This window comes from Marmota marmota, unplaced genomic scaffold (genome assembly GCF_001458135.2).
Source record: "Marmota marmota marmota unplaced genomic scaffold, marMar, whole genome shotgun sequence".
In the NCBI taxonomy this organism is placed as follows: domain Eukaryota; kingdom Metazoa; phylum Chordata; class Mammalia; order Rodentia; family Sciuridae; genus Marmota; species Marmota marmota.
The window spans coordinates 58737251-58763314 of record NW_025999842.1 but is presented as its reverse complement, the minus strand read 5'-3'; the positions used below and the strand labels follow the sequence as shown (position 1 = coordinate 58763314).

The 26064-nt window shown below is 33.5% G+C and overlaps 2 protein-coding genes across 3 annotated transcripts in view; one reads left to right on the top strand and one right to left on the bottom strand.

Annotated features, from left to right (window-relative positions):
• The window catches only part of Fuca2 (alpha-L-fucosidase 2), a 37336-nt gene extending 32424 nt beyond the window's left edge, over window positions 1–4912 (top strand). Inside the window, exon 7 of the mRNA XM_048799263.1 lies at window positions 4820–4912. Within this exon, the coding sequence (XP_048655220.1) occupies window positions 4820–4897 (78 nt within the window). The 3' untranslated portion in view covers window positions 4898–4912. The remainder of the gene's footprint in view (window positions 1–4819) is intronic.
• Pex3 (peroxisomal biogenesis factor 3) overlaps window positions 1–26053 on the bottom strand; it is a 36942-nt gene extending 10889 nt beyond the window's left edge. For both annotated transcript variants that reach the window (XR_001505267.2, XM_015501932.2), the window contains exons 1-9: window positions 25764–26053; window positions 18388–18519; window positions 14654–14735; window positions 7145–7188; window positions 5810–5934; window positions 5451–5517; window positions 5283–5337; window positions 4573–4741; window positions 2751–2821 (exon numbers count right to left, since the gene is read on the bottom strand). Coding sequence is in view for 1 of the 2 variants with exons in the window: in XM_015501932.2 (XP_015357418.1) it covers window positions 2751–2821; window positions 4573–4741; window positions 5283–5337; window positions 5451–5517; window positions 5810–5934; window positions 7145–7188; window positions 14654–14735; window positions 18388–18519; window positions 25764–25836 (818 nt within the window). In the remaining variant the exon portion in view is untranslated. The remainder of the gene's footprint in view (window positions 1–2750; window positions 2822–4572; window positions 4742–5282; window positions 5338–5450; window positions 5518–5809; window positions 5935–7144; window positions 7189–14653; window positions 14736–18387; window positions 18520–25763) is intronic.
• Between the last annotated feature and the right edge of the window lie 11 nt (window positions 26054–26064).

Sequence of the window (26064 nt, the reverse complement as noted above, 5' to 3'; positions counted from 1 at the left end):
TACCGGTGTGCATGGTCATGTCACACCTGGCCAGCATGATGTTTTTAGGGTTCATCTATGTTGTGCCATGTATCAATAGTTTGTTCCTTTTTGTTGCTAAGTAGAATTCCATTGCATAAATATATCACATTCTATTTATTCATTCATCAGTTGATGGGCACCTAGATTGTTTCCACTTTTTATCCATTTAAAATAATTCTATTATGAAATTTCTTAAGTTTTTGTGTGCACATATGTTTCAAATTCTCTTCAATAGATATATAGGAGTGGAACTGCTTGGTCAGGTAGTAAACTTAATTTTGCCCTCAAAGGGAATATGATAGGATTAAAAGAAGAAAAAAATGATTAAGGGGACGAAAATTCAAGAAATGAAAACTGAACCTACCTGCATTTTTTCCATAATTCCCATATTTTTTAAAAATTATTTATTTATTTATTTAATTTATATATGACAGCGGAATGCATTAAATGATTTAGGAAAGGTAAAGGAGTATAGTACAGTGTTTGGAGCACAAGTCCTCGAAAATATTAATTTTTATTTTTCTTCTGATTAGATTGTATTCATTTGGGCAATAAAAGAAATGAGAATAGCTTTTTTTAAAGAAATAACCTTGCTTCCTACTCCACAGAATAAGCAATGAGAACTTCCACATATTTGTCCTACCACATCTACCAACTTACATGCCTCTGTTCCTATCCTTAGCTATCTCTCACTGACTCCTAAAATCAATCCCTTAGAAAAAAATTTTTACTGACACATATTTGTACATATTTATGGATGTGATGTAATTCAATAATGTATACAATGTTTGTAATGATCAAATCATGGTGATTAGCAACCTTTTAAAGTGTATTGAATCCCATTTTTTTTTTCTATTTGAGGTTCTTTGTTCTTAAAAGTACTCTAATTTCCTACACCAATTTCTCCCTCTCCTATCACTTTAGGTCTGTTAAGTAAATACTTATTGAGTATCTATTACATGCAAGGCACTGTTCTAAAAGTACAGTATACATTGATGAGCAAAAAGACCCAATTTTCTTATCTCATGGAGTTTAAGTCTACTAGAACCTGTGGTTAAAAAAATGCTTGAAACCAAAATAGACCTGTAGACAAATGGTATAGAATAGAGGACAAAGAGTCTAACCCTCATAACTATAGTTATCTTATATTAGACAAAGATGCCAAAAACGTACATTGGAAAAAAGATAGCCTCTTCAACAAATGGTGCTGGGAAAACTAGAAATCTACATGTAATAAGATGAAATTAAACCTCTGTCTCTCACCATGCACAAAACTCAACTCAAAGTGGATCAAGGACCTAGGAATTAAATCAGAGACTTTGTGCCTAATGGAAGAAAAAATAGGCCCCAACTTTCTTAATAAGACTCCTGTAGCACAAGAATTAAAACCAAGAATCAATAAACGGGATGGATTCAAACTAAAAAGCTTCTTCTCAGCAAAAGAACAATCAGTGAAGGGAATACAGAGCCTACTAACTGGGAACAAATCTTTACCACAAGCATATCGGATAGAGCACTAATCTCTAGGATACAGAAAGCACTCAAAAACCTTAACACCAAAAAAAACCAAATAACCCAATCAATAAATGGGACAAGGAACTGAACAGACACTTCTCACCAGAGTATATACAATCAATCAACAAACATATGAAAAAATATTCAACATCTCTTTAGCAATTAGAGAAAGGCAAAGCAAAACTACCCTAAGATTTCATCTCACTCCAGTCAGAATGGCAACTATTAAGAATACAAACAACAATAGGTGTTGTTGGTGAGGATGTGGAGAAAAAGGCACACTCATACATTGCTGGTGGGACTGCAAATTAGTGAAGCCAATTTGGAAAGCAGTATGAAGATTCCTTGGAAAACTTGGAATGGAATTGCCATTTGACCCAGCTACCCCACTCCTCGGTTTATACCCAAAGGTCTTAGAAACAGCATACTACAGGGATGCAAACATATCAATGTTTATAGCAGCACAATTCACAATAGCTAAATTATGGAGCCAACCTAGATGCCCTTCAGCAGATGAATGTATAGGGAAACTTTGGCATATATATACAATGGAACATTACTCAGCATTAAAAGAGAATAAAATTATGGCATTTGCAAGTAAATGGATAAAGACACGAATGGTGTGAAAATACTTTGTGTACAATCAGTAACTTGAAAAATTGTGCTCTATATGTGTAATATGAAATGAATTGCATTCTGCCATCATGTATAACAAATTAGAATAAATAAATAATTTTTAAAAATGCTTGAAACACAAAACTGAGGTTGAACAGCTAATAAGTAAAGGAGCCAATTTTGAATCTAGGTCACATGGTCTTCTAATGCACACTCTGGTGCTTTTTCATTTTTAATACTTTGACTTTTAAGTGATTCAAATATAATACTAAATTTAGGGAAGAAATGAATTTCTATATTGCTGGGGTATACCAAGATTACCCTGGAAAGCATTTTCAGAATATACCTTTTAACCTCTCAATCAATATATCATAAGGATCTATAGTCCAAGGGAGTGGGTGGCCAAGGTGAGTATCTTAAAAAAAAAAAAAAATCCCTCCAGTTAGGTAGGAAATCCTACCTGAAGGCAGGAAAATGATTCAAAGTTTAATTTTAACACAAAATTATGTTGAATATGGTGTTCAGGAAAAATTAAATAAATGGTCTTACACACATCCAAAATACAAACCCATTTTCCCTGTTACATGCAGTCTACATACCTTTCTAACATGTCTCTAGTTTCATTGAGAAGTTTAATAGTAGTAATATCTCTGGAAGAAAGTCCACAGGCCTATAAAATTAAAATGCCATACTTCAGAATTTCATATATCACCTTGGTTTCATGAAGAAACTAATCACATTCAAGGACTCAGGAGTTCAAGAAGTCTAAAAGTCTTTGTTACATCAATGATAAAAAAAAAATTCACCAAACTCAAATACACCTACAATAGTTAATGTACACAGGTAAGTGGGTAGTATTTAAAACATGAGTCAAAGTATACTTTATAAAATCCTTGTTAATTTGGCCCTTCTTGGGTGAATTTCTTGCATATATAGACAATGAAAAATAGGTTTTCAGATTCCAGAGATTTGGGTGTTTTTTTTTCCTCTTTCACCATTAAAAAATTTTATCAGGAAATGTGTCTTTTTCATCATTCTATCCTGAGGCTCCGTGTGGTTTTTCAATCTGAAGTTTCAGGTTTTCTTTCAATTCAGTAGGATTTAGTCCATCATTCTGCTCTTCACCTGTTCCTCTAGATCATTTTCTTTTTAGTTCCACTATTGAATTTTAAAATTTGGAAATTGTTTTCTAGTCCAGAAAGCTTTTATAATTCTCTTACTATGTCTCCTTGAGACCATTCTGTAAATAAGTTTTCCATTAATTCTGTACCACTTGTCCTCCTTACTCAGTTTAGCCTCTCTATTTCAAGTCACAGGTCTCCCTTAAATGGTAGATTGCGACTTTTTTAAAAAAAATTGCTCATGAATGTTGCTTAGCACTCAAAGAGGTCATCTTTGGGGTCTCTAAGGGAAGGCAAACTGGCAGGCAATTAAATTATAGTATTCTAGTCTATGGTACCTTCATGCTGAATTATGGCATAGAGGCTTTAGTTGGTTAGAGTTATTATTCTTCCAATCGCAAAGAATTGGCTTAATCTAGTTTATGCATAAAAAGCCACTAATTTAAAAATGAACCACATAATCTACAATCTTTGGCACTTTTATTGTTCCTACTCAATGAATGATTTTTATACAACAATTGCTTAGGACACAACAGTGTGTAATAACACTATAGTTGATAATTTGTTAGATTAGGCTTTGTTTCTCAACTGGATAACTACAACGTCCTTCAGGTCATTTCACACTACCATTATTATTTTTTTTTTCACTACTGGGTATTGAACCCAGGAGTGCTCTATCACTGAGCTACATCTCTAGCCCTTTATAGTTTTTATTTTAAGATAAGGTCCTAGTAAGTTGCTGAAACTGGCATTGAATTTGCCATCCTCCTGCCTCAGCCTCCGTAGCAGCTGAGATTATAGGTATACAATACCAAGCCTGGCTGCCTTTAGTTATTTTAAAAGCAAATTTGAATGTAGAACTTAACTTCATTAAAATTTAAATTTCTTTGTCTGCAAACTGAAGTTTAATCTGTTTACCTTGGCATACAAAGCTTTGCATGATCTTGTCCTCACATGATCTTGTTCTAGGTTCTGCTAGTTCATCTTACAGAAATAGGTCTAGCCACACTAACTGAATTTGTCTTCTCAATTCCTCAAGTGAAATGAACATGTCTACCTTATATCTGCAGCATATATTGCAGTGTCTGTCACATAAATATTACTCAAAAATTTGCTGAATATCTAAAATTATATGTGATTCTGACTAAAAATAGCTGTATTTACAGTTTGTTTTCTAAATTAATCAAGTTGTATTTAAATTATTGAACTATATCTTTCAATCATTTACATTTCAAGAGACAGTAACAAATTTAGAAGATACAGAATAGCTGGTTTGGTTAAATGGTTATGAATTAAGCACCTGAACTGCTAATGGAGTTTCTTCATCTGGCATCATATAATGGCATAATAAAGATTTGGATCCATCTTTATTAATCCAAGAAGAAGATTTATCTTGTTCAACAAGAGTTCTGATTTCTTTTATTTTTTGCTCCAAGTCCAAAAGGGACAAAGAATGTTTAAGAGAAACACTAGAAACAAAGAAAAGAGAATTGAGTTAAATTTAAACTACAAAACACATCACATACACATTTTTTTTTTCTTTACAGGCTACTATCTGTTTCATCTGGTCAAACCTGAAACTGCTGAACGGATTAGAATGGATTAATAAATCAGCCACCAGTTAAGGATCATTACTACAAAGCCAAGAAAAAAATCTTGCTGCAGATTAATAAGAAAATTCCTATTGTAATTATAGATTTTATTAGTGTTAGTGGGAGATAAAAGCTTTAGGCAGATTTTAAAGGAGGATTTTTCTTTTATTTCATGACCAAAATATTTCTGATTTGCAAAGAAATAAATAAACATGAATGTTAAATATTTCCCCTGCGTATCAACAGGTTGATACTGATGAAGAAAAAGGGTTCTACAATGCAATACTCAGGGCTGGTATCTGGTTACACAGTGTTTCACATATCACCATTCATCAAGTTACCTGCTTCAATAGAACAATTTTAATTTTTCTTTTATTTGTCAGAATCAGGGAGTCTGAAAAGTCAAAAAATGCCTTACCTTCCTAAAATATTCTGCACAGCTTGTTTAATGACAGTGATCAATTCTGTCAGGCCTATTAAAGGAAAAACAAAATTAAAAAAATCTTGCTCACATTAAGAATTCCTCAATAATAAATACAAGTAAGTGACCTGAAATTAATATACAGGTCACAAGTCAGAATCTTACCATCTCCAAGGAGGTGTTGAATACTTGATAAATATTGCTGTTGGACATCTGGGGGAGCAAGAACTGTCTGTACAAAACAAAAATAAGGTTAAATTATCTAAATTTTTATTAGTAAGTAATATTTTCAGTACAATCTGAGTTGAGATTTTCAGGATCTAGAATGTCAGGGAAAATATTTTTTAACATACCAAAATGTCTGTTTTCAAAAGATGAAAAATAATCACCATGCCAAAAGTTTATAATCTCATTTAATACAAAGTTATTTTTCATAGAAACTGTTATCAGAATACATAATATCCAACTAAACTTTGAACTTCCTAAAAGAAAGGGCAATATGTATTTAAGTCTATTAAACTTACTGTGCCATTTTTGCCAACAGCCGCATTATCCAAGTAAATATATCCACCAATTATGTTTAACTGGACTCTCAAAAGAACAACCAGCATGCAAGTACTATATACAGCCACGATACTTCTTGTGAAACCTTCAGAGAGAAAAGAAATCCTTTGGTATTGTTATTAAGATATCAACAAATGTGTAAAATCCTGAATCATCTCTAACACTATTTTTTTCATAACATGAATTTAAAAATGTATTTGTAACTGTATCAAGTATAAAAATATATCAATTTAAATAGTTCATATTCAATCCACCTCCTTACAACTTGTTTAGAAGTAATATAGGTTAAACTCCTAATTTAAATAATAACCAATGAAAATTTATTGTATAAAAGAGCTATACAATATAAACTTAGAAAGGAAAACAAGAACAGATTGCACTAAAAGTAGCAGCCTCTAAACTCAAGAGTTTTCCAGGGAGCCAGAGAGCTAAGAGAAGGTGGCTAGGCATGGAAGAACTATGGCCTTCAAGGGCAGGCAAAGTAGGAAAAGCCCAGTAAAGGAGTAGAAGAAGGAAAAGAAAAGGAAAACACCTCAGCAGCATATGTCACAGAATGTTCATGACAGAGGAGAGAGCAGAAGTATAGACTGCTGCTGGGAGATCTAGCAGGTGAAAGATGTCCCAGTGGATTTAGCAACACAGCCTTACTAGTGATATCTACAAAATCTGCCTGGGTAGACACAGGGGAGGAAGTCAGGTGATAGTGTGTCAAAGAGTGAGTGAAAGTGAAGAAAGAGGATGTAGAAATCTTTGGTCAGAAGGAAAGTAAGCAATAGTTGAAAGGAAATACAGGATACTAGAAAGGTTTCTTTAAAAACAGGCAAGGCTTAAATATCATTCAATTGCTAAGGATTAGTTGAATGGATCAAAAAATATGGGAATAATTGTTAATATGAAGTTTTGAGACATAGGTAGATATATAGGACCCAGGGAAGCTCTTTCTTTCTGTTTTTACCAATGAAGGTTTGCATACAATATCAAAGTAAAGTTCCTAACTGGATTAGAGTAAAAGCTCCCTTTAAAATATAATGTTAAACACACTAGTACTTAATATAGGCATATGTAGTTTAGGAGTTTTCACATTATAATTAGAACAATAATAATACCACCATCACTAAAATCCACTAAGTACTTCTTATGAACAGATATGGATCTATTTGTTTTATGAGTATTATTTTATTTAATCTTGACAATAACTTTATGAGGCTGGTAGAGTTATTCATATAGTGCAGTACAAAAATTTCCCCTTATAAATAGCTTAAGGATGTGTTGCCTCTCAGAATATATAGGCTTACTTATTATCTTCAGATCCTCCCATATTTCTAGCTTGTTTGAAGGCCTAAAGGAAAAAAAAATCAGGAAATATATAAAAATAATAATCCAGATAAGCTAATAGAAAACTTTGAATTCAATTTTTTAAATTAAAAATAATAGAGATAACTGAAAAAGACAAAGCTCACAAAATATAATAAAAACCAATTATAATTCCAGGAACCAATGATAACAATCATTTTCACTGGCATATATTCATTCATTCTTTTTCTTCTTCCTAAGCATATGCATACATGTACTATAAAACCATGAAGGACAATCAGGAAAGGATGTTTATTTCTTTCCCTTATTTACCATTTTACAAACAAGAAAGTATATCTTGTAATCCTTCAAAGGTAACTGGTGGGATTTTTGTTTCAAATATCATATAAACACACAAATTTGCACATATATTTGATATCTAATGCACTATAGTTATTATCTCTAATGATGTTCAAATTTCCCATCTCTGACCACTAATGGGTTATTTAGGTAGACTCCTGGATCTTTTTGAAGTGACCCCATTAATCTTTAAGAGCTTCCTTGGTTTCTGATGAGAAAAACTGTTCTGATTTCATCCTATGCAATTTTTGCTTCAGACATGAAATTATCTGTATCTCTTAAAATCCTGGTTCCTTGTCATGGAAAATGGTAGCTAGAGACCACATCTTTGATTAAGGACATTTGTTGTTACTAGGTAGGTCATTATTTCTAACCTTTACAATGGACTAAGCTGGTTGGTGTTTAGTCCTTCAGAAGTCCATGAATTAAAGGCTTGGTACCCAGAATAGCACTACTGGGAGGTGGTAGAATCTTTAGGAGGTGGGGCCTAGTGAAAGGTTGTAAGGTTATTCATGGGGGGGGGGGGTAGGGGTTATGTCCTCAAAGGGGATTTTGAGACCCTAACCCATCCAGTGTTATTCTTTTTGCTTCCTGGCTATGAAGTAAACAGTTTGCCCCACCACATACTTCCTGGCATTGCCATGACACTCCCACCAGGTGCCTACAGCAATGGGTCTGCCTGCTCTTGGACTGGAACTACCAAATCCATATGCCAAAATAAACTTTTCTTTTTGTAAGTTTATTGTCTCAGGTATTTTGTTATAGCAACAGAAAGCTAACTAATACATTGACAAATATGTGTCTATCTACTTACATGTACATGTACTTGAAGAGAGAAAATACATCATACAGTCATACTTTTATTTCCAATTCAAAATCAGGACCACAGGGTTTTTAACTTAAGTTCATTGATCTTACATCTGCATTTACTGAAAAATCAATGAAACCAACATAATTGCTAATTTGCTTCATCCCTCAACACAAGCACAGCAGACTTAAAATAGCAATACTAAAAAGGGTTTAAACGTGTTTTTTTTTTTTAAGATACTGTGTGTCGAATGAATATATGCACCAAGAAGGATATATAATCAAATTTCTGTGGTAAAGTCACTTGGCAATAGTTTCTGTCTTTTTGGTTATACTACCAACTAGTATTTTTTTTTCCTTTGTTATATCCAATTTGTCAGAGACCAATATTTGTGTAAAATACAATAGATTACCAGAAAATTAGTTTAACCATAAATATATAAAAATACAAGCTTGAAAATCCTTATTATTATATTTAGACACAAATTTGTATTTCAATAAAAATTGAATTAACATTACAATTGTGGGATATTATTAGCTCTCATCTTTCTTTACCAATGAACAGACTCTAAAGCTTTAGTCATCTCTTACTAGATGACACAGGTTCAGTAGAGATCTGGAGTAGATCCTATAAAATACCACCATAGCCTTAATATAATTTAACATTTAAGACTCCTAGTGGAATGCCATTTTTCCCTTCCTCCTCCTCCCCCTCCCTTCCTTCTCCTTTTTTTCAGTGATAAGATTCTCCTTTTTTCACTGCTAGGATTTAAGCCCAGGGCTTCATTCATGCTAGGCAAACTATTCAAATTAAATTGATGACTGGGCCACAATTTGAGGGTGAGATAGTTTAATATAAGGAAATCATATCTTTTATCACCTCAGAAAAACTTCCAAATGTGAAATAAGAAAATAATGATCCTTAAATGTAGGAAGTGCTTAGCAGCAGCAGTTTGTGGAAGGAAAAATTAGGTTATTTGAATTGAAATTGTATTTGCTGAAACTGTATGTTATTTGGGGTGATTTTGGATGGAGAGGACAGAGTAACAGTCACCTAGGACATTCCTTTGTGTTGATAGTCATCAAAATTAGGCTTTAAAAGGAGATATAAAAATACTGTCCTTAGGACTGTGGACATAGCTTAGTGATAATGCTTGCCTAGAATATTTGAGGCTTTGGGTTGATCCTCAGCAGTTAAGTATGTATGTTATGTGTGTGTGTGTGTGTATGTATGTATGTGTGTGTGTGTGTGCATATATATATATATATATATATATATATATATATATGCACACACATATGGGATTCCACCAAAGTCTTGAATATTAAATTATATTAAGGTGTACTAAATTGTGTGTGTGTGCATGCGTGCACGCATGTGTGTGTGTGTGTGTGTGTGTGTGTATATATATATATATATATATAGAGGGAGAGAGAAATTGGGGAGGGAGCTAGATACATACATCTGTATATATGTATATATGTATTTATGTATCTCCCCCCTTTCTCTCTATATATTCATTATTTTATATACATACATATGTGTGTGTGTGTGTGTGTGTATATATATATATATATATATATTCTCTTCTAAATATATGTAGAAGGACAGGGAAAATATTTTCTAGCAAAGATTCCTTTCAAATGCTTCATCTGATGGAAATCTACTCCAAGTTAAATACATCCAGGTTCATTAGTGTCGCTAAAATATATGCTTAAAAATTAAACGAATCCGTACAAAGTAGTCTCTTTCTTGTGATGAGTTTCTAAGATTCTTTGGCTTCAGAACTTTATTGGCATTGTCAATCTTCAATAAGAATGCTAAATATTAAAAAGTGATACATGTATATTTGCTATTATGAAACAGACAAAATAAGGCTATAAGGTCATTTACTTATTTCTGATTAGTCATTATCAAATTAGTTTAAAGAAAAAATTAACTTGCTTTATAAGTTTATATGAGATCAGAGTTGACTGAATACTAATATAAAAGCAATCATAAGATTGGGGCCTCGTGTAATCATACTTTGTAATGGCTCAAGCCTCTTTTTAGGCAAATGTTTTTCAAATGGACCTTTTACCCCTAAATTGCAAAATAGAAATTTCAAGTCAAAAGTAAAGAAAGAAAAACAATAACATTTAGATATTTAAAGAAGGAATGATGAGGGAGAAGAACAGTGACTCATCTCAAAATCTGGAATTTAAAGAAATTCTCCTATGTATTGAGTAGGAAAAGGGGAATCACATCTTTTTTTCTCACATTGTTTATTGGTGCATTATAGTTCTACAAAATGGTCTGATCTGTTGTTATATATTTGTACATGCACACAATATAACTATATAGTTTGCCCAATATCATTCACCAGCATTTTCCTTTTCCCTCCCCTCCTCCCTTTCTTACACTTTAATGATTTCCTTTGATTTTTATGAGACCTCCCTCACCAACCTTTCTTTTCCTTTTGCCTCTCTAGCTTCTACATATGACCCTTGACATTCTGAGTTTGGCTTATTTTGTCTAATGTAATGGTCTCAAGTCCCATCCATTTTCCTGCCAATTGTGAAATTTGATTTCATTTTTCTTTATGGCTGAATAAAACTCCATTGTGCATATATACCACATTTTCATTATCCATTCATCTGTTGCAATCAATCACCTAGGCTGGTTCTATGGTTTGGCAATTGTGAATTTGAATTGTGCTTTTTAAACATGGGTATTCATATATCACTAAAGTATGATAACCTTAATTCTTTAGGATAAATACTGAGGAGTGGTATAGCTGGGTCATATTGTGATTCTATGACTAGTCTTTTGAGGAATCTCCATAACGATTTCCATAGTGGTTGTACTAATTTAAAATCCAGTAATTTACTAATTTAAATTATGCCAACAGTGTAAAAATGTTCCTTTTTTCTCCACATTCTCTCCAGCATTTATTATTGTTCATGATCTTGATAATTGCCATTCTGACTGGAGTGAGAAATCTCAGCGTAGTTTGATCTATATTTCCCTAATTGCTAATGATGTTTAACATTTTTTCACACATTTGTTGGTCATTTGTATTTCTTCTTTTCTGAAGTGTCTATTTAGTTAATTTCCCCATTTGTTAATTGAGTTTTTTATGTTAGTTTCTTAAGTTACGTATTCTAGATATTAAACCTTTGTCAGATTCTTTTCTTTAAAGCTGTCCAGGACTATCATCAAAATTAATCCTTTTCTTTTCTATATGCCCATATATTCTTCTCACATTTTCTACCATGACACTAATAACTCTTGTATTATGATAATTTTGTTTACTCCTTCCTTTGGCTTTGGATGGTGGAAGCCTCCATGACCCCCTAATGCCAGCATCCTGCATTTCTGCAAAGCCAGCACCACATGGTCGAGACCAAGGTCTGCAACCATCTTGAGTAGTAGCCAACCCTCCTGGACCATGGATATAGCAGCCTCTGAGTGCCTGGGTAGCTAGGAATGGTAAGCAAAGCAAAACAAAACAAAACAAAATTTCCTGGGCTCCTCTGTGCAAGCAGTGCACCCATGATCTCTTCTCAAAAGAATTCTTTACTTTTACACCATTGAGCCTGAGATGGGTATGGTCTTGCCAATTCTTGACATGTCCTGAAGCCATCTTTCCTATTGAATCTGTGGAAAGTACTTGCCTCTGTGCAGTGGCTGTAATGTCTTTAACAATCATGCCTCCCTTAGTTTCAGTTTTACACACAATTTTCTAGACAAACTGCAAGTTTTAAAAAATCTTTCTGCTTTGCTTTCTGCTCATAATTATCATAGTAAACTTAGATAGAAGTGCCAAAAATATCCATGCTATTTCTTAAATGCTGTGTTGCCTTGAATTTTCCTCTGCTAGATTAATTAGTTCATCATCTTTAAATTCAGAGTCACTGGAAGGCTCAGGACAAGAGCAAAATGTAGACAACTGCTTTGCTAGAACAGACAACTAATGGCATCTAGTCCAATTTCCAATAGTCTTCTTCTTTCTTCTGAAATCTCATAAACCCACTCTTTACTGTCTGCAGTGCTAGTCATAAACTCCACTTATCACATTCTAAAGATTTTCCAGTTTGCATCTCTAAACTTTTCAAAATTCCTTGTGCTGCAAACCATCCTAAGGCTTCTGAACCACATGGTAAAGTAGTCACAGTGAAGACCCTATTTCTCAGTTCTAACTTCTGTTTTAGTCAATTTTTGCATCACTGTGGCCAAAAGACATGAAAATAACAACTTAGAGGAGGAAAAGTATATTTTGGCACGTAGTTTCAGAGGTTTCAGTCCATAGTTGAGCCTGAGGTAAGGCAGAACATCAGAGCAGAAGGCTGACAGAGCAAAGTAGTTCAGGAAGTAGCAACCAGGAAGCAAAGAGTGAGCTCCACTCACGAAGGACAAAATATAAATCATAAAGGCTTACCCCCAATAACCTACTTCCTTTAATTACACCATGCCTACAGTTACCAACCACTTATCTGTATCGGTGAATTAATCCACCAATTAGGTCACATCTCTCATAATCTAATCATTTAACCTCTGAAAATTTTTGCACTGTCCTCCACATGAACTTTTGGAGGATATGTCATATCTAAACCGTAAGAATGTCTTAATTATCTTTATGTGTGTGTGTGTGCGCTAGGGATTGAATCTAGGGCCTTAAGCACGGTCACCACATACAGGCTCTACCCTATCTTAATGATCTTGAATCCCCCAAAACATATGGGACCTAGGGCCTTTCAGGATACAGATTAACCAAGAAGAAAGAATGCCACTGTGTTTATTACTTTATTAAAAGCTTGTTATTATGTTAGCATTATTCATTTACTTCATCTGTTTTGCCTCAGTATGACTCAAACTTAAGGCAACTGAACTCTATTTCTTTTCTATACTATACTAATGTATAGGTGGTAATTAGGTATTTATTTGACTAACGGCAATCAACTCATATGCTTTTTGTATATAATTATACAAATAATTTGTAAACCAAACCTTACATCTATAAGCAGGGGTTAAAGTCAGTCTACCTCTAAGAATGATGAAATTTATGGAGGAAAAATCTCTTGCCAGTAGTAGTATACTTTAATCAGATTTTAAAAAAATATCAAAGTACAAAAATCCATTGCTATTTTAGGAGGTATTCTCTGCATATAAAAATATTTCAAAGAATTTTTCCAACTTCTTATTTCACCTACCTGAGCACTAAATTCTTATGTGCAAAATGGAGATGATAATGTCTATCTCACAGGAATACTTTGAAAATTAAATAGGAGCATGTATGCATGGAAGGTATCTAGCACTGGAGCTGGCATAGAGAGACTCTAGAAATAGCACTTTTTTCCCTCCAACTATTTGAAGGGTGATTACAAGGCAAATAAATATTTCAGTAAGGCCACAGTGATTAAAAATTTATTTAGTGTTGGAGATATAGGTTAGTGACAGAGTAGATACTTAGCCATGTGTAGGGCTCTGGGTTTGGTCCACAGCATTACGCACACACACATACATAAGCACATAACATTTACTTAGTGAAATCATCCCCATACCTAATCTTCCTCATTAAAAGAAGGAGCCATTTCCTTCTGGAAGTCTTCACAAACTAACCTAAAATTATACTAACTGAGGGCTGGGGCTGGGGCTCAGTGGCAGAGCACTTTCCTAGTGTGCATGAGGCACTGGGTTCAGTCCTTAGCACCACATAAAAATAAACAGATAAAATAAAGGCATTCGGTTCATCTACCACTACAAAAAAATGTATTAAAAAATTATACTAACTTACAATACCCCGGGTATACTATATGCCATATGTAAAGTCATACATATGAAAGTGCTTTGTAAAATGGAATTATCATATGCAAGTGTTATATTTGTACTTCATTTTGTTAATAATTTATAATGTAAATTCAGGTGCTTTAGTTATTAAAATGTATGATAACATGCTTCACTTATTACACTGTAAACAATATAAGAAACACAATGTTTAACGTAAGTTTTGTCTGCTTCACAACATCTGGTTCAGGAATGTGTTCCTTAAAAACTCAATAATTAAATTTCTGAAAAATGTCAACATTATATAAAATCTATTTATATAAAATAATGCATAACATACTGGTGCTCTAAATTATTTGCATAATGCCAGTGGTACTATACTTTAATCAGATTTAGCAGAAATGAATGAACAAAATAAAATATGGATTCAGTGATACAGTCACTTGATTTTTTTTTTCTGAGTCTATATAAGTCTTCGTTAGAAAGAAAAGTAAGAAAACAAAGACTTTGGGAAAGTATTTTTGTTCATTCTATCAATTGTAGTCCATGAACAAAACATGCTAGAACTGGCATTTACCTGTTTTTTAGTAGAGCTGTAAGGCTCTCAGAATTGAGTTGCTGCATTAAGGCCTCTCTCAGTGTTGGAAGCATGGACAGCACTGTAATCCAAACAGAAAAAGAAGATCACAATTGATATGACTGTAATCACTGAGAAATATGTTATTTCAGGCTATATGAAAAGCAGCTAGTAAGAGGTGGAAGGAAGTCAAGTCTAGAGAATTCCAATTAATATTATTAGTGATATAAAACTAATTTGTGCTAATAAATCATGCATTTTCTGATTTTTTACAACAAAATTATACATATGCTATGATATGATCACAGCAATGTAAACAAGTACATGCAGAAGAATGAATGAAAAGAATTACCCTCAGGTGTAACAATGGTGGTCTACAGGCTATGGATTATGAATAATTCTGTTTTTTTTTCCTTGTTTTCTGTACTCTCCAAATTTTTTTATAATAAATGCTTATTTATGATATAATGAAAATGATTAAGACATTTTTATATTAGATATACTTTTTCTACATATTTTATATATAATGTTATAAAAAGGTTTATCAAATACTTTAAAACATTAAGTACTATAGCATGGCAAATAGGAATTAAGTACTGCTGACTTTTAGTTTTGGTTTTGTCAGTGGCTACTCTATGTCTACCACTCCCAAGAATAACATGAAGACAAAATAATTCAGTATTCCACGGACAAAACCTTGCAATTACTTCATGTCTTGAAAGTTATTTCTTAAACATTGTTTAAGAAATGCTAGAGCCACACACACATTTAAATTTAAATGAATTTCTAACACTAAATAAATCATGAAAAAAAATCCAAGAAATCATAAGTACCACATTCTAGAAGGGAAAATTTTAGTATATGATTTTTATTTCTCAACTAGGTAAAATTGTCAATATAAAATCCAAGTTTTTTTTCTATAGAAAATTTAGGTTTTAATCCATGCAACATTTATTTCAATACTGCACTCTTAGTTTCAGCATATTTCTTCAAGCTGCACTTGAAATCTCCTAAGTTATTTAGACCATTATCAAAGTAGCAGCTTAGAACCAATACAAAAGCTAGCTTGTTTCTTAGTGTATTTGGTATAGATGTCCAGTCCAAACACAATACAGTTGGCTCTCTATATCAGTGGGTTCTACACCTGCAGATTCAACCAACTTCAGACCAAAAATATTTGAAAAAACTGGGTCTGGGGCTTTGAGTATAGCTCGCTGGTAAAACACTAGCTTGGCATGCACAAAGCCCTGCCTGGGTTTGATTCCCAGAATCAGGAAACAAAAATTTTGTCTATACTGAATAAGTACAGATTCTTTTTCTTATCATTATTCCCTAAACAATAGAGTATAACAACTTTACATTGTATTAGGTATTATAAGTAATATAGAAATGATTTCAAGTATAGAGGAGGATTTGTGTAGGTTATTGCAAGTACTATGCCATTTAATATAGGACTTGAGCATCCTATTTTGTATACTGAAATCTCATTTGTGGTGTCAGCTATGCATACATGAAGAAATTCAATAAGCTTCCCTCTTAGATCTTCAGTAAAATCATGAAGAAGAAAAGTGAAAACGGAAAGCACAGAAACAATCCATTAGATATTATCTTTCAAGATGGGATCAACTTCTTGGGCAAAAAAAAAAAACAAAACAAAAAATAGTATGTTTACCCAAAAGTATTAAAAATTTTCTAGTATATTCACTACAGATTTCTAAATAAAAGGATAGAAATTTGAACATACTAGTATCAGTATATATTATAAAGCGTCTGTCAACTTTTTAAGTGAACCTGTATTTTGCCTATTAGTAATCACCATATGTTATTTTAAAAATTATCCATAGTCAGCTATTTCTTCATCTGAGGGTGTGATGGTCATGGACATGTATCACCTCCATCTTCTGTTGGGAGCATCATAGTCAATTAACAACTCTATCTGCCACCCTCTAGATCCATGGCTGTGATTGCACTGATCCTTGCCAATGAGAGTGCTCAGGTGGGGACTCCTCTACTAGGGAACTCCACTGGCCTGGCCAGGCTCTCCTAGAATTTGCTATAGTCTCAGGCTCTCCTAACCTAATTTTTCTTCCTTCTCTTTTCCTTTCATAAATGTCAGACCAGAATTGTGATATAAAGGTTTTCCTTGCCTTCTCCCCTGTTCCTCCCCTCCAGGAAATTTCTCACACATCTAACCCATCTGCATCCTGGAGCAACCAAACTGACATAAGGATCTATGTCAAACTGAGATATATCTTGAGACCCTAGAAGCTGCCTTTTTGTATTTTCTGAAAATCTGAGTAATCACCTAAAATGAATCATTCCTATACTCTAAAAATTCATCAAAATGTTCTTGGTAGCACCACTACATTTAATGCTGAAATTTAAAGAACTATGTTTAAAAAGTTATAGAGTATTTATTATGTGCCAAGTACTTTAGAAGCATTATTTCAACACACTCTTACAAAACATTTCTGAAGTGGCTTTTATGATGTGTACTCTGTAGAGAAGAGAAATAAGATTTAGGTTGGCCCAAAGACACATAAATAAAACAAGTCAAACTGGAAACTAGACCAGATCTGCCTCACCCTAGGGCCTATGCTCTTACTCACTATGCCATATCAGAGTAATCATTGTATACAATATTTCTGGTCACTCTCTGCCCTATTGAATAGAAGTATTTTTCTGTATATTACTACTTCAAATATTAAAACGCATACTTAAGCAGTAACTTTCAGACTATCTCTCACTTCTTGATCTTAGCCTCTTTATTTATAAAACAAGGCAAGTGAACTAACAATAAAGTCCTTTTAGCTCTGGAAAAAATGTTCTACGTTTACAATTTAAAAAGGAACACTTAGCTTTACAAAGTCTTTCCAAATTAATTGTTCTTGAAAGAAACAGCTTTTTAGGTAAAATATTAAGCTTTAAACAATGAAAAAGATGAACAAGTTTGACACAGATTTGAGAACTCTTCAAATATTGGCAATTGGTTTTATTATGACATTCAATCAGTTTCTAGCTCCAGGGGTTAAATTATTACCATTACTTAATGCTGAGTGAATGTATACGACTATGAAAGAATTACAGGTCTATAATTGCCTGCTCTAAATTTAACAAACTTAGGACTCTTTACTATGACCTATTAGGCCCTGTAGATAAGGCCAACCTTTGTAGCCTTGTTTCCTACCACTTATCCATTGTTCATTATTTTCTAGCTACATGACCTTTTTGCTATTTCTTGATTGTCCCAAACTTGTTCTCACCCCGGGCACTTTGTATGGCATGCTCCATTGTACTGAGTGGTTTCTCCTCAGATGTCACCTCCTCAAAGAGACCTGACTGATGATCATCCTCTCTTAAGGGACATCGTCACTCCTCACACAGCTTTATTCTCCTTATAGCAGTCATCACTGCTGAAAGTCATTTATCTGTTGTTTATCATCTTTTCTTCTCACTAGAATATAAACCCCAAAGGTCAGGAATCTTAAAAATATTGTTCACTTTCTGCTTCCCCAATGCTGGATACTGCAAGTATTTGCTGGATGAATATAAAAAATGAATGAACAAGTATTCATTTAAAAATTCATATGGAAATGATATATTTCAGTTAATGCAAATACTTGCTAGATTTATCAGTCTTGGTCTTTTCCTCTAAATTTGGCTTTGGAAAAATGCAAAATACTACAAATCAACAAGAAAATTCATACACATATAAGTATTTATCTCTGCCTTACCTGTCATATTGCAAGTCCTCTGGTTACTTTCAAAATGATACTGTCTTCGTGCTTGGGCAATGTATTCTGCTGCCTCCCTTTCTTGTATTTCTCTTATTTTCTTCTGTCCATATTTCCCCAGGATATATACTCCTAAAAATAAGTTAGTATGCAATTAGAGTATTAAAAATCCCAAACACTATTTTTAACTTGCTTTATCCAATTATAAGGTTTATATTATGGAAAACCTAAAAATTATAACTTCTAGAAAACCCTATATTAAAAACTGGTATACAACTAAACTAAAGATAAGGAGAAAGAGATTAATGTTTAATGGTCAATGACAGAGGAAATGATGGGCACATAAGAAAAAGAAAAAAATTAAATCTAGAAAGTCTGGCAATGACTTTAATAGTTAACTGGAGACACTGTAAATGTCCAGTAATAGGGTATTATTTAAATAAATCATGGCCTATCCACACAATAGAATTTCATGCAGCTATTAAAAACCACATTGCTGAATAGTTAATGACTCAAGGAAATATCCATGTTTTATGATGTTAGATGATAAAATAATATCTCAGAACTTTTATTTTTTTCATTTCTCACAGAAAGAGATGAGTTTTAATTTCTAGCCTATAATAAAGTGATCATTGCTGACTGATGGGATAACAAGTGATTTTTTTTCCCTCCATTTGCTTTCCATTTTCCAGATTTTCTTCAAAGAACATATAATATTTATAAAAATTTTTAAGATAAATTTTTAAAAAGGAAGAGTGAAAGAAAGGTAGGTAAAAAATAACACATGCGTTTTAAAAATGTGTTTGAAAAATCTCTGAAAAGGAGAGAATGAAGCTTGAACCATCTAAAACCCAGTAACTTAAATATAAAAGGGAAATATGTTTACAGTATAAAAACATAGGTGGTATCATGTGTTCTGCAATTAAACACATTTCAGCATAGACAGTATAATATAAATGTGTATACACTGGTCTATACCCAAGGTGGTTAGTTGTCCCAGTAGAGAATGTGAACACACCAGTGTTTAGTTAGTATATGATCAAAAGACACATTCTGAAGCTTAAGTGCTTCAGTTAACTTTTATCTATGATCAGAAACAGATAATTTGTTAATTAGTACACTGCTTATCAGAATTGGATTTTAATAGATTAAATTAGTGGTGTTCAAGATACTGGACCATCTAAAGCATTTTAGTAATATTCATATGAATGTGAATACACGAATCTAGCAAGTCCTACCACCTTAGGAATGACTTAGCCTGGGATCGTGAGCATTCAGAGGATTCTTCTTAGTGAACATGTGTCAAATGAGTTAACTAGATGACCAGCTGGCTTCTATAGCTAGAATTTGTTGTATTTGTTTCAAGTAAATCTTTTGAACATGTTTTGTCATAGCACTAAAGAAGTATAGAATTCAATGAGCTTATAGAATAGGTTGTGTTGCTTTTTCATCTTTGTTTGCTAATACTTTTTTTATATGTGTAAGAACTTGGCTTCATTGTAACCAGACAGAGAGGCTGTATGAGAGTAACTAATCCTCATTTACCTCCAATTGTCTGTGGCCTACAATATCTACTAAAATGAATTTAAGAATTATGCATGACCTAAATAACTGGGTTTGTATGTTTGTCACAAGTGAGGAGGAGACAGCCCTGTAGGAACTGCAAAGTAAATCTGTATTCTACAACGAATGCAGATGTTATAGATGAGCTGATAAGATGTAATATATTCTTTAAAATAGTTCAGTAAGACTATGTGCTATGATAATTAGAAATATAGTATGATTGTTGTTGCTACATTTATATATATACATATAAATGTATTGCAATCATGCTTAAGGAACAAATACAAGTTCACCTAAGGAGCTTCATAGCTACCTTTCTTGTAAGCAATCCTAAATAAACTGATAGTGTCACAATACCAACAGAATGAACAAACTGACTTATATTTCACAAAGTAATACCTTGACAAGCAACTCTGATACAATTAGTTCTGCATGAAATGCTTGTTATCTTATTCTCATAACAGGCTACTAAAAGTAATGTGCAAAATGGTTCAAGTTATATTGTAAAATGAAACACTGAAATGACATCCTTTGCAGAGGTAGGATTTTTTCTGGAATAATGGTAAATTTAATTGTTATGTATGTTTTCCTGGGGAGAAGCTACACATATTTCATCAGATTCTCAAGAAATCTGACAAAAAATTAGGAATCACTATATTTTATAAATGTCTAGCTACAGCTAAAAAAAGAAAATAAATTGTTATGGGCTAAATTGTGTTAATTCTCTTTCCCCAACAAATTGATATGTTGGAGTCCAGTATCTTAGAATATGACCTTTTTTGGAGATCCGGTCTTTATAATCAATTATCTCTGTAAAGAATTGAGATATATCTTTATATCTCAATTATAAAATGAAGACATTAAGGTAGGTTGTAAACCAACATGACTGGTATCCTTTTAAGAAGAAAAAACTTGGACACAGATTTGGACATGTGGATGTCCAAAATTTGGACACAGATTTGGACAATGTGAAACTCAGAAAAGATGGCAACCTACAAGCTAAGGAGAGAGGCCTGGTACAGATCCTTTATAGCACATAGAAGGAACAAACTCTGCCAACACCTTTATCTTGGACTCCTAATCTTCAAAACTGTTAAAAGAATAATTTTTTGTCACTTAAGCTGCTTAGTTTGTGGTATTTTGCCTTGACAGCTCTCATAAACTAATACATGGAAAAATAGGCTAAAATCCTAAATTCATTATTTTTGTTTAGTTAGCACTAAAGTTCCTTTACAAGGTCTAGTTTACCCTGGCTCTCATAACCATATTCATAAATTTTGTCATATTTGTCTCCCTTGTAAAATAAGAATGAGGAAAGAAAACTCATTACATAAAACATGGAGCTCTGGCCTCTGTATATACTTGAATAGCAGCTTGAATTTGGGCCTAGAAGATAGGACATCTTGATGGTTCTGGTGCCAACTAGTTACGTGACTTTAAAGCAGTCCCTTTCTCTCTCTGAATCTAACTTCTTCATAAAATGACATATTGGGATTATATGAGCTTTAATGTTTCTTCTGTAGCTATAATTTGACTTACGAATAATGGAAACATTGATTAAACACCTCAAAAATAAATGTAAAATGTAAGTTTCCCTTTCAGAACATTTCTGGTAAAGCAAAATATCTTTCAGTGTTTTAAAATCATCTTTTAGTCTTCTCTTTCAGGATAAAAATTCCTAAAATGCAACTATTTTGCCAGGTTAAACATTTCAATAACAGTTTGAAAAGTAATATATTAATATTGTTCCCAATCTAACAGATCCCCAAATTCTTCTACTCTAATTCTATTTCAGAAATAATTTTATTTTCTTTACCATTACATGTTTAGAACATGAATTAGTGCTCTTGAACTGAGTCATAAATAGCTTCTTAGTTTTTTTCTTTTGTTAAACTCTTACTGGTGTGCACACTGGGAACTCTATAAATATTTGCTGAATGAATTAAGGAATTCTTGAACTGTAGAAGTGGAGTCTTTATTTTTATTATCCCCTTAAGTAATTTTTTTTCCATAATAAAGTCTTAGAAGCACCCATACATAGGATATTATCCACATTATTTAGAATAGGGTAGTAAGGAAGGCCTTTAATCTAGTTTTATTTATGACCTAGTGACTTCTCCAAATCAACCTTTTACCACTCCTCACTGCTTAGCTATAGTGAAATATACTTTGACTTGTCAAAAATCAGTGTTTCTGAATCTCTTGTATACTTCCTTTTTCTTCTGTGCCCTTGACTCCTTTGCTAGCTTAGAACTTAAGTGGAACTTCTGTGAAGTTTGCCAGACAAATTCATGCTTCTCTCTCCTCTGCTTCCATAGTACCATAATACTATCATTGTGCTACTTTTATTTCTATTTATGCTTTCCAGATTGTATCATGATTTCCTCAAAATCAAGAATTGTATATTATTTCTTTGTTTTCCCAGAGTCCAATAAAAAATAATGAATAATGAACCCTGTAATGAGAGTAGGCATTTATTGTCATTAAAATGCTTGTTGAATGAATGAATGAATAAAAATCTGAAGAGTCCAGAAATGACAAAGTTTAAGACATAAACCATTAGTCAATGTTCTGTGATTTTCTAAAAATCAGCAAGCCAATATATATGAATCTGGTTGCTTTCTGTTCTGCAATACCTTCTCTAGTGCATTGATTCTTCATGGCTTGGGCACCCCTGGGCGCTTTGAGACTCTTTCAGGGGATCTGTAGGGTCATAACTATTTTTGCAATAGTATTAAAATGTTATTTGCAATTTACATTATCAATCTTTCATGAGTGTACAGAAGAAGATCCTAAGAGCTACATGATGTATGGTATCACAACTGATTGAATGCAGAAAAAGATATGAGAATCTAGTTCTCTTCAGTTAAGCCAATCATTATAGAGACTTGCAAAATTTAAACAATGCCATTTTTCTAGTAAGTGTTGTTAATGTTAACATGCAATGGTTTATTATTTTAAATGAATTAATAAAAAATTTTAAAATTTCTTGGTTTTAATTTCAAATATTATAAATAGTAGGTATAACATTTAGAAAGCTCTTTAGGCTCCTTAATTTTTAAGAATTATTTAAAGGAGAACTCAGATCAAAAAGTTTGAGAACTACTACTTTATAGTCTTTCCACACTGGTCAAATTGTACAAATTCGTCTGAAGTAATTACCCATCCAAAATTCAGGGAAATAGAAATTCCCACATAAGCAGCCTTGCAACTCAAAATTTGATTTGAGTTTTTTTCCACCAGTAAATGGTCAGACTTCTTTGAGAGTGCATGTAGATACCTTACTCAGCTTTCAAGCTTGTCAAAATGTGCCACTTGGGGGCTGGTACTGTCTATCAGTGACAAGAATGCTTGCCTTATACGTGTGAGGCACTGGGTTCAATTCTCAGCACCACATAGAAAGAAAGAGAGAGAGAGAGAGAGAGAGAGAGAGAGAGAGAGAGAGAGAGAAAGAAAGAAAGAAAGAAAGAAAGGCATTTTGTCCATCTACAACTAAAAAAATAAAAAAAATAATGTGTCACTTCTTTCATGAAGTCCTTCCTGATTTTTACAACTACATATGCTGTCTGCTAGGTTGATTTGTACAGTGTTTTCTCACCCTTCATGGATTTGTAATTTTAGTATTTTTATGCATGGTTTTCCTTCCTATTAGACCATAAAGTCCATGAAGACTGAGTGGTACTGTGTGGAAAGAGAATGAGCATTGGGATCTAACAAACTAACCAAGTTCCCTGTTACTAACTCTGAGACCCTAGGCAAGCTTTTTAAATTCTCTGAGCTCTGGTTCCTACATTTCTGAATGGGATGACAATAACTACCCTATTGCCATCCATACTGAATAGAAAGAACATAGTATAGTGTTCAATATACAATTGGTACCCAATAAATACTAGCTATTACTATTTAAATCTGTAAATCTGTATCTCCTATCATATTACCTTTGGTACTGCAGGCACTTGATAAATATTTCTTAAATTAATTGAAATTTAACATGCTATTGGACTTTCCCTTGAAAAAGAAAAAATATGAGGCTCAAACAAACAAATTCTAGCTGCGGTCATCTCTTTTCTTTTTTTCAGACTGACTTTCTTTGCTGTACGACAACAGAAACAGAACATCAGTTCTATTATTCTGAACTTGTTAAAACAACTCCTCTTAGTCTGATATTTTAATCTGTAATTATAAAGCTCTCCATAGATTTTAAAACCCTATAACTATCTTTTTTGTTATCCCAGGATTGAACTCAGAGGTGCTTAAACACTTTATAACCTCCCATCCCTCTTTTTATTTATTTATTTTTTTATTTTGAGACTGGGTCTCACTAAGTGCTTAGGGCCTCACTAAATTACTGAGGTTGGCTTTGAGATTGTGATTCTTCTGCCCCAGAATGCCAAACTGCTGGGATTACAGACATGCACCACCATTCCTGGCTTCTATAACTATCTTTTAAGAACAGTCTTTGTTTCCCCTGTGATTATTTCTGATCTACCATTAGGTTGTTCTATAAGCCCGAAGGGGTATGCTATTCCTTCTGAAACTGCTAAAGGGAAAATTTGCCTTCCTTCAGAAGCAGCAAAAATATTGTACTGACATATATTCCATTACAAATATATCTTTAGCTTTTATAAATAGAATGGTCTCTGTAGTTTCAGTGTAGCTTAAACATACTTTAAGATGTTTAAAGTATCAGAAGAGGCTGAAGATATCAGAAGATACTTTTTATTTATAAAGGATGTCTTAATGGTGATCAAAGTTTGTATATGCTTATTATAAATTTGTGCTAGACCTGAGACATGCAAAACATAATCCTTGCCTAATCGAAAACCCTATCTCAAACCACAAAGAATCATCATATCTGAATTACTGATATAATGGTATTATTAATTTCAAATTGTTTGGGCATAATAGAATACAAACAAAAAGTAAGACAAGAGCAACCAAGTTCTTTGGGAAACTTCTGTCCTTGATCTTTAAGTACTTATGTAACCTAAACATGTAGTTGGTGATACAAAAATTCTCAAACCCTCAAGTTCAAAAACATTCTCTTAAAGTTCCTAAATTTCCTTTTTGTATAATTCAAAAGGCTTTTTATTTTCTCTTTCAAATTCCTGAATGCTATGACATGAATGTCATATGATGGAAAAGGGTCTCAAGATTTTTAAGTAAAATCTGTTTCTAAATCTCCTTTCAGCCAGTGATTTCAGTTGTGTTACCTAGATGTGCACTGATCCCAACCTTCACAATCCTGAGAAGATTGCACAACATCCTAATCCTAAGCATTTTGTTGCTGCATAATTTTATCTAAAATGGCAGAACCAGAGCTAAAATATTGATTTGCTTTTCTTTATCTAGTACATATCTTCCTTCAGTACAACGTGCTATTTTTTTTTAAAGTCAAGTTATCTTTAAACACCACCCAAAGTACAGACTTCAGATAACTCCCTTAGAATGTTATGAAACTCCAATAAAGGGTGAAAGCCAAAGTACTGAGAGTGCCAAAAAGAAATGAAGGCTATCACAAGAAAGCAACAAATTAGAAAGAATGCCTGGAAAAAAAAAAAAAAAAACTTAATTGTGGTAGGTTCTCCATGTTCCGTGGGGGGTAGGGGGTGGAGAGAGAAGCAGAGTGAGGGGCAGTGACAGGGCAAAGGACGTAGAAACTGGGGAGATGGAAAGAACCCTGGAGGTTTGCCACGCTGCTCCTCATCCACAGCCTCTACATATCCTGGCTTCTCCCTGTTTTGGAAGAAAGCCACCTCTCTCCCACCTCTTTCTCCCAGTGCCCCTTTCCAAGCACGCTCGCTGTCACCCACCTCCAAGGACTGTGCCCAGGAAAATGCATTTCTTTTTGTGACGTTTCAAAAAATTCCACATAGATCTCAGCATCTTCAGGCGCTGGGGGTGCGGGCTGCTTGGGGTGAGGGACAGGTTCACCAGGAAACCGTTTCTTTGTCACCTGGGCCGGAAGACCCGGCAGGATCCCCGTCGTCCCTCTCGGTGCTCTCCAGAAATCACAAACACGACTTTCCGCAGAGGCTGTCACCAGAGCGAGAAGGGGGCGTGGACTACAGAGCAGCTGCGCTTTCTGTCGCTGCCGCCGCGCCGCCGTCGCCG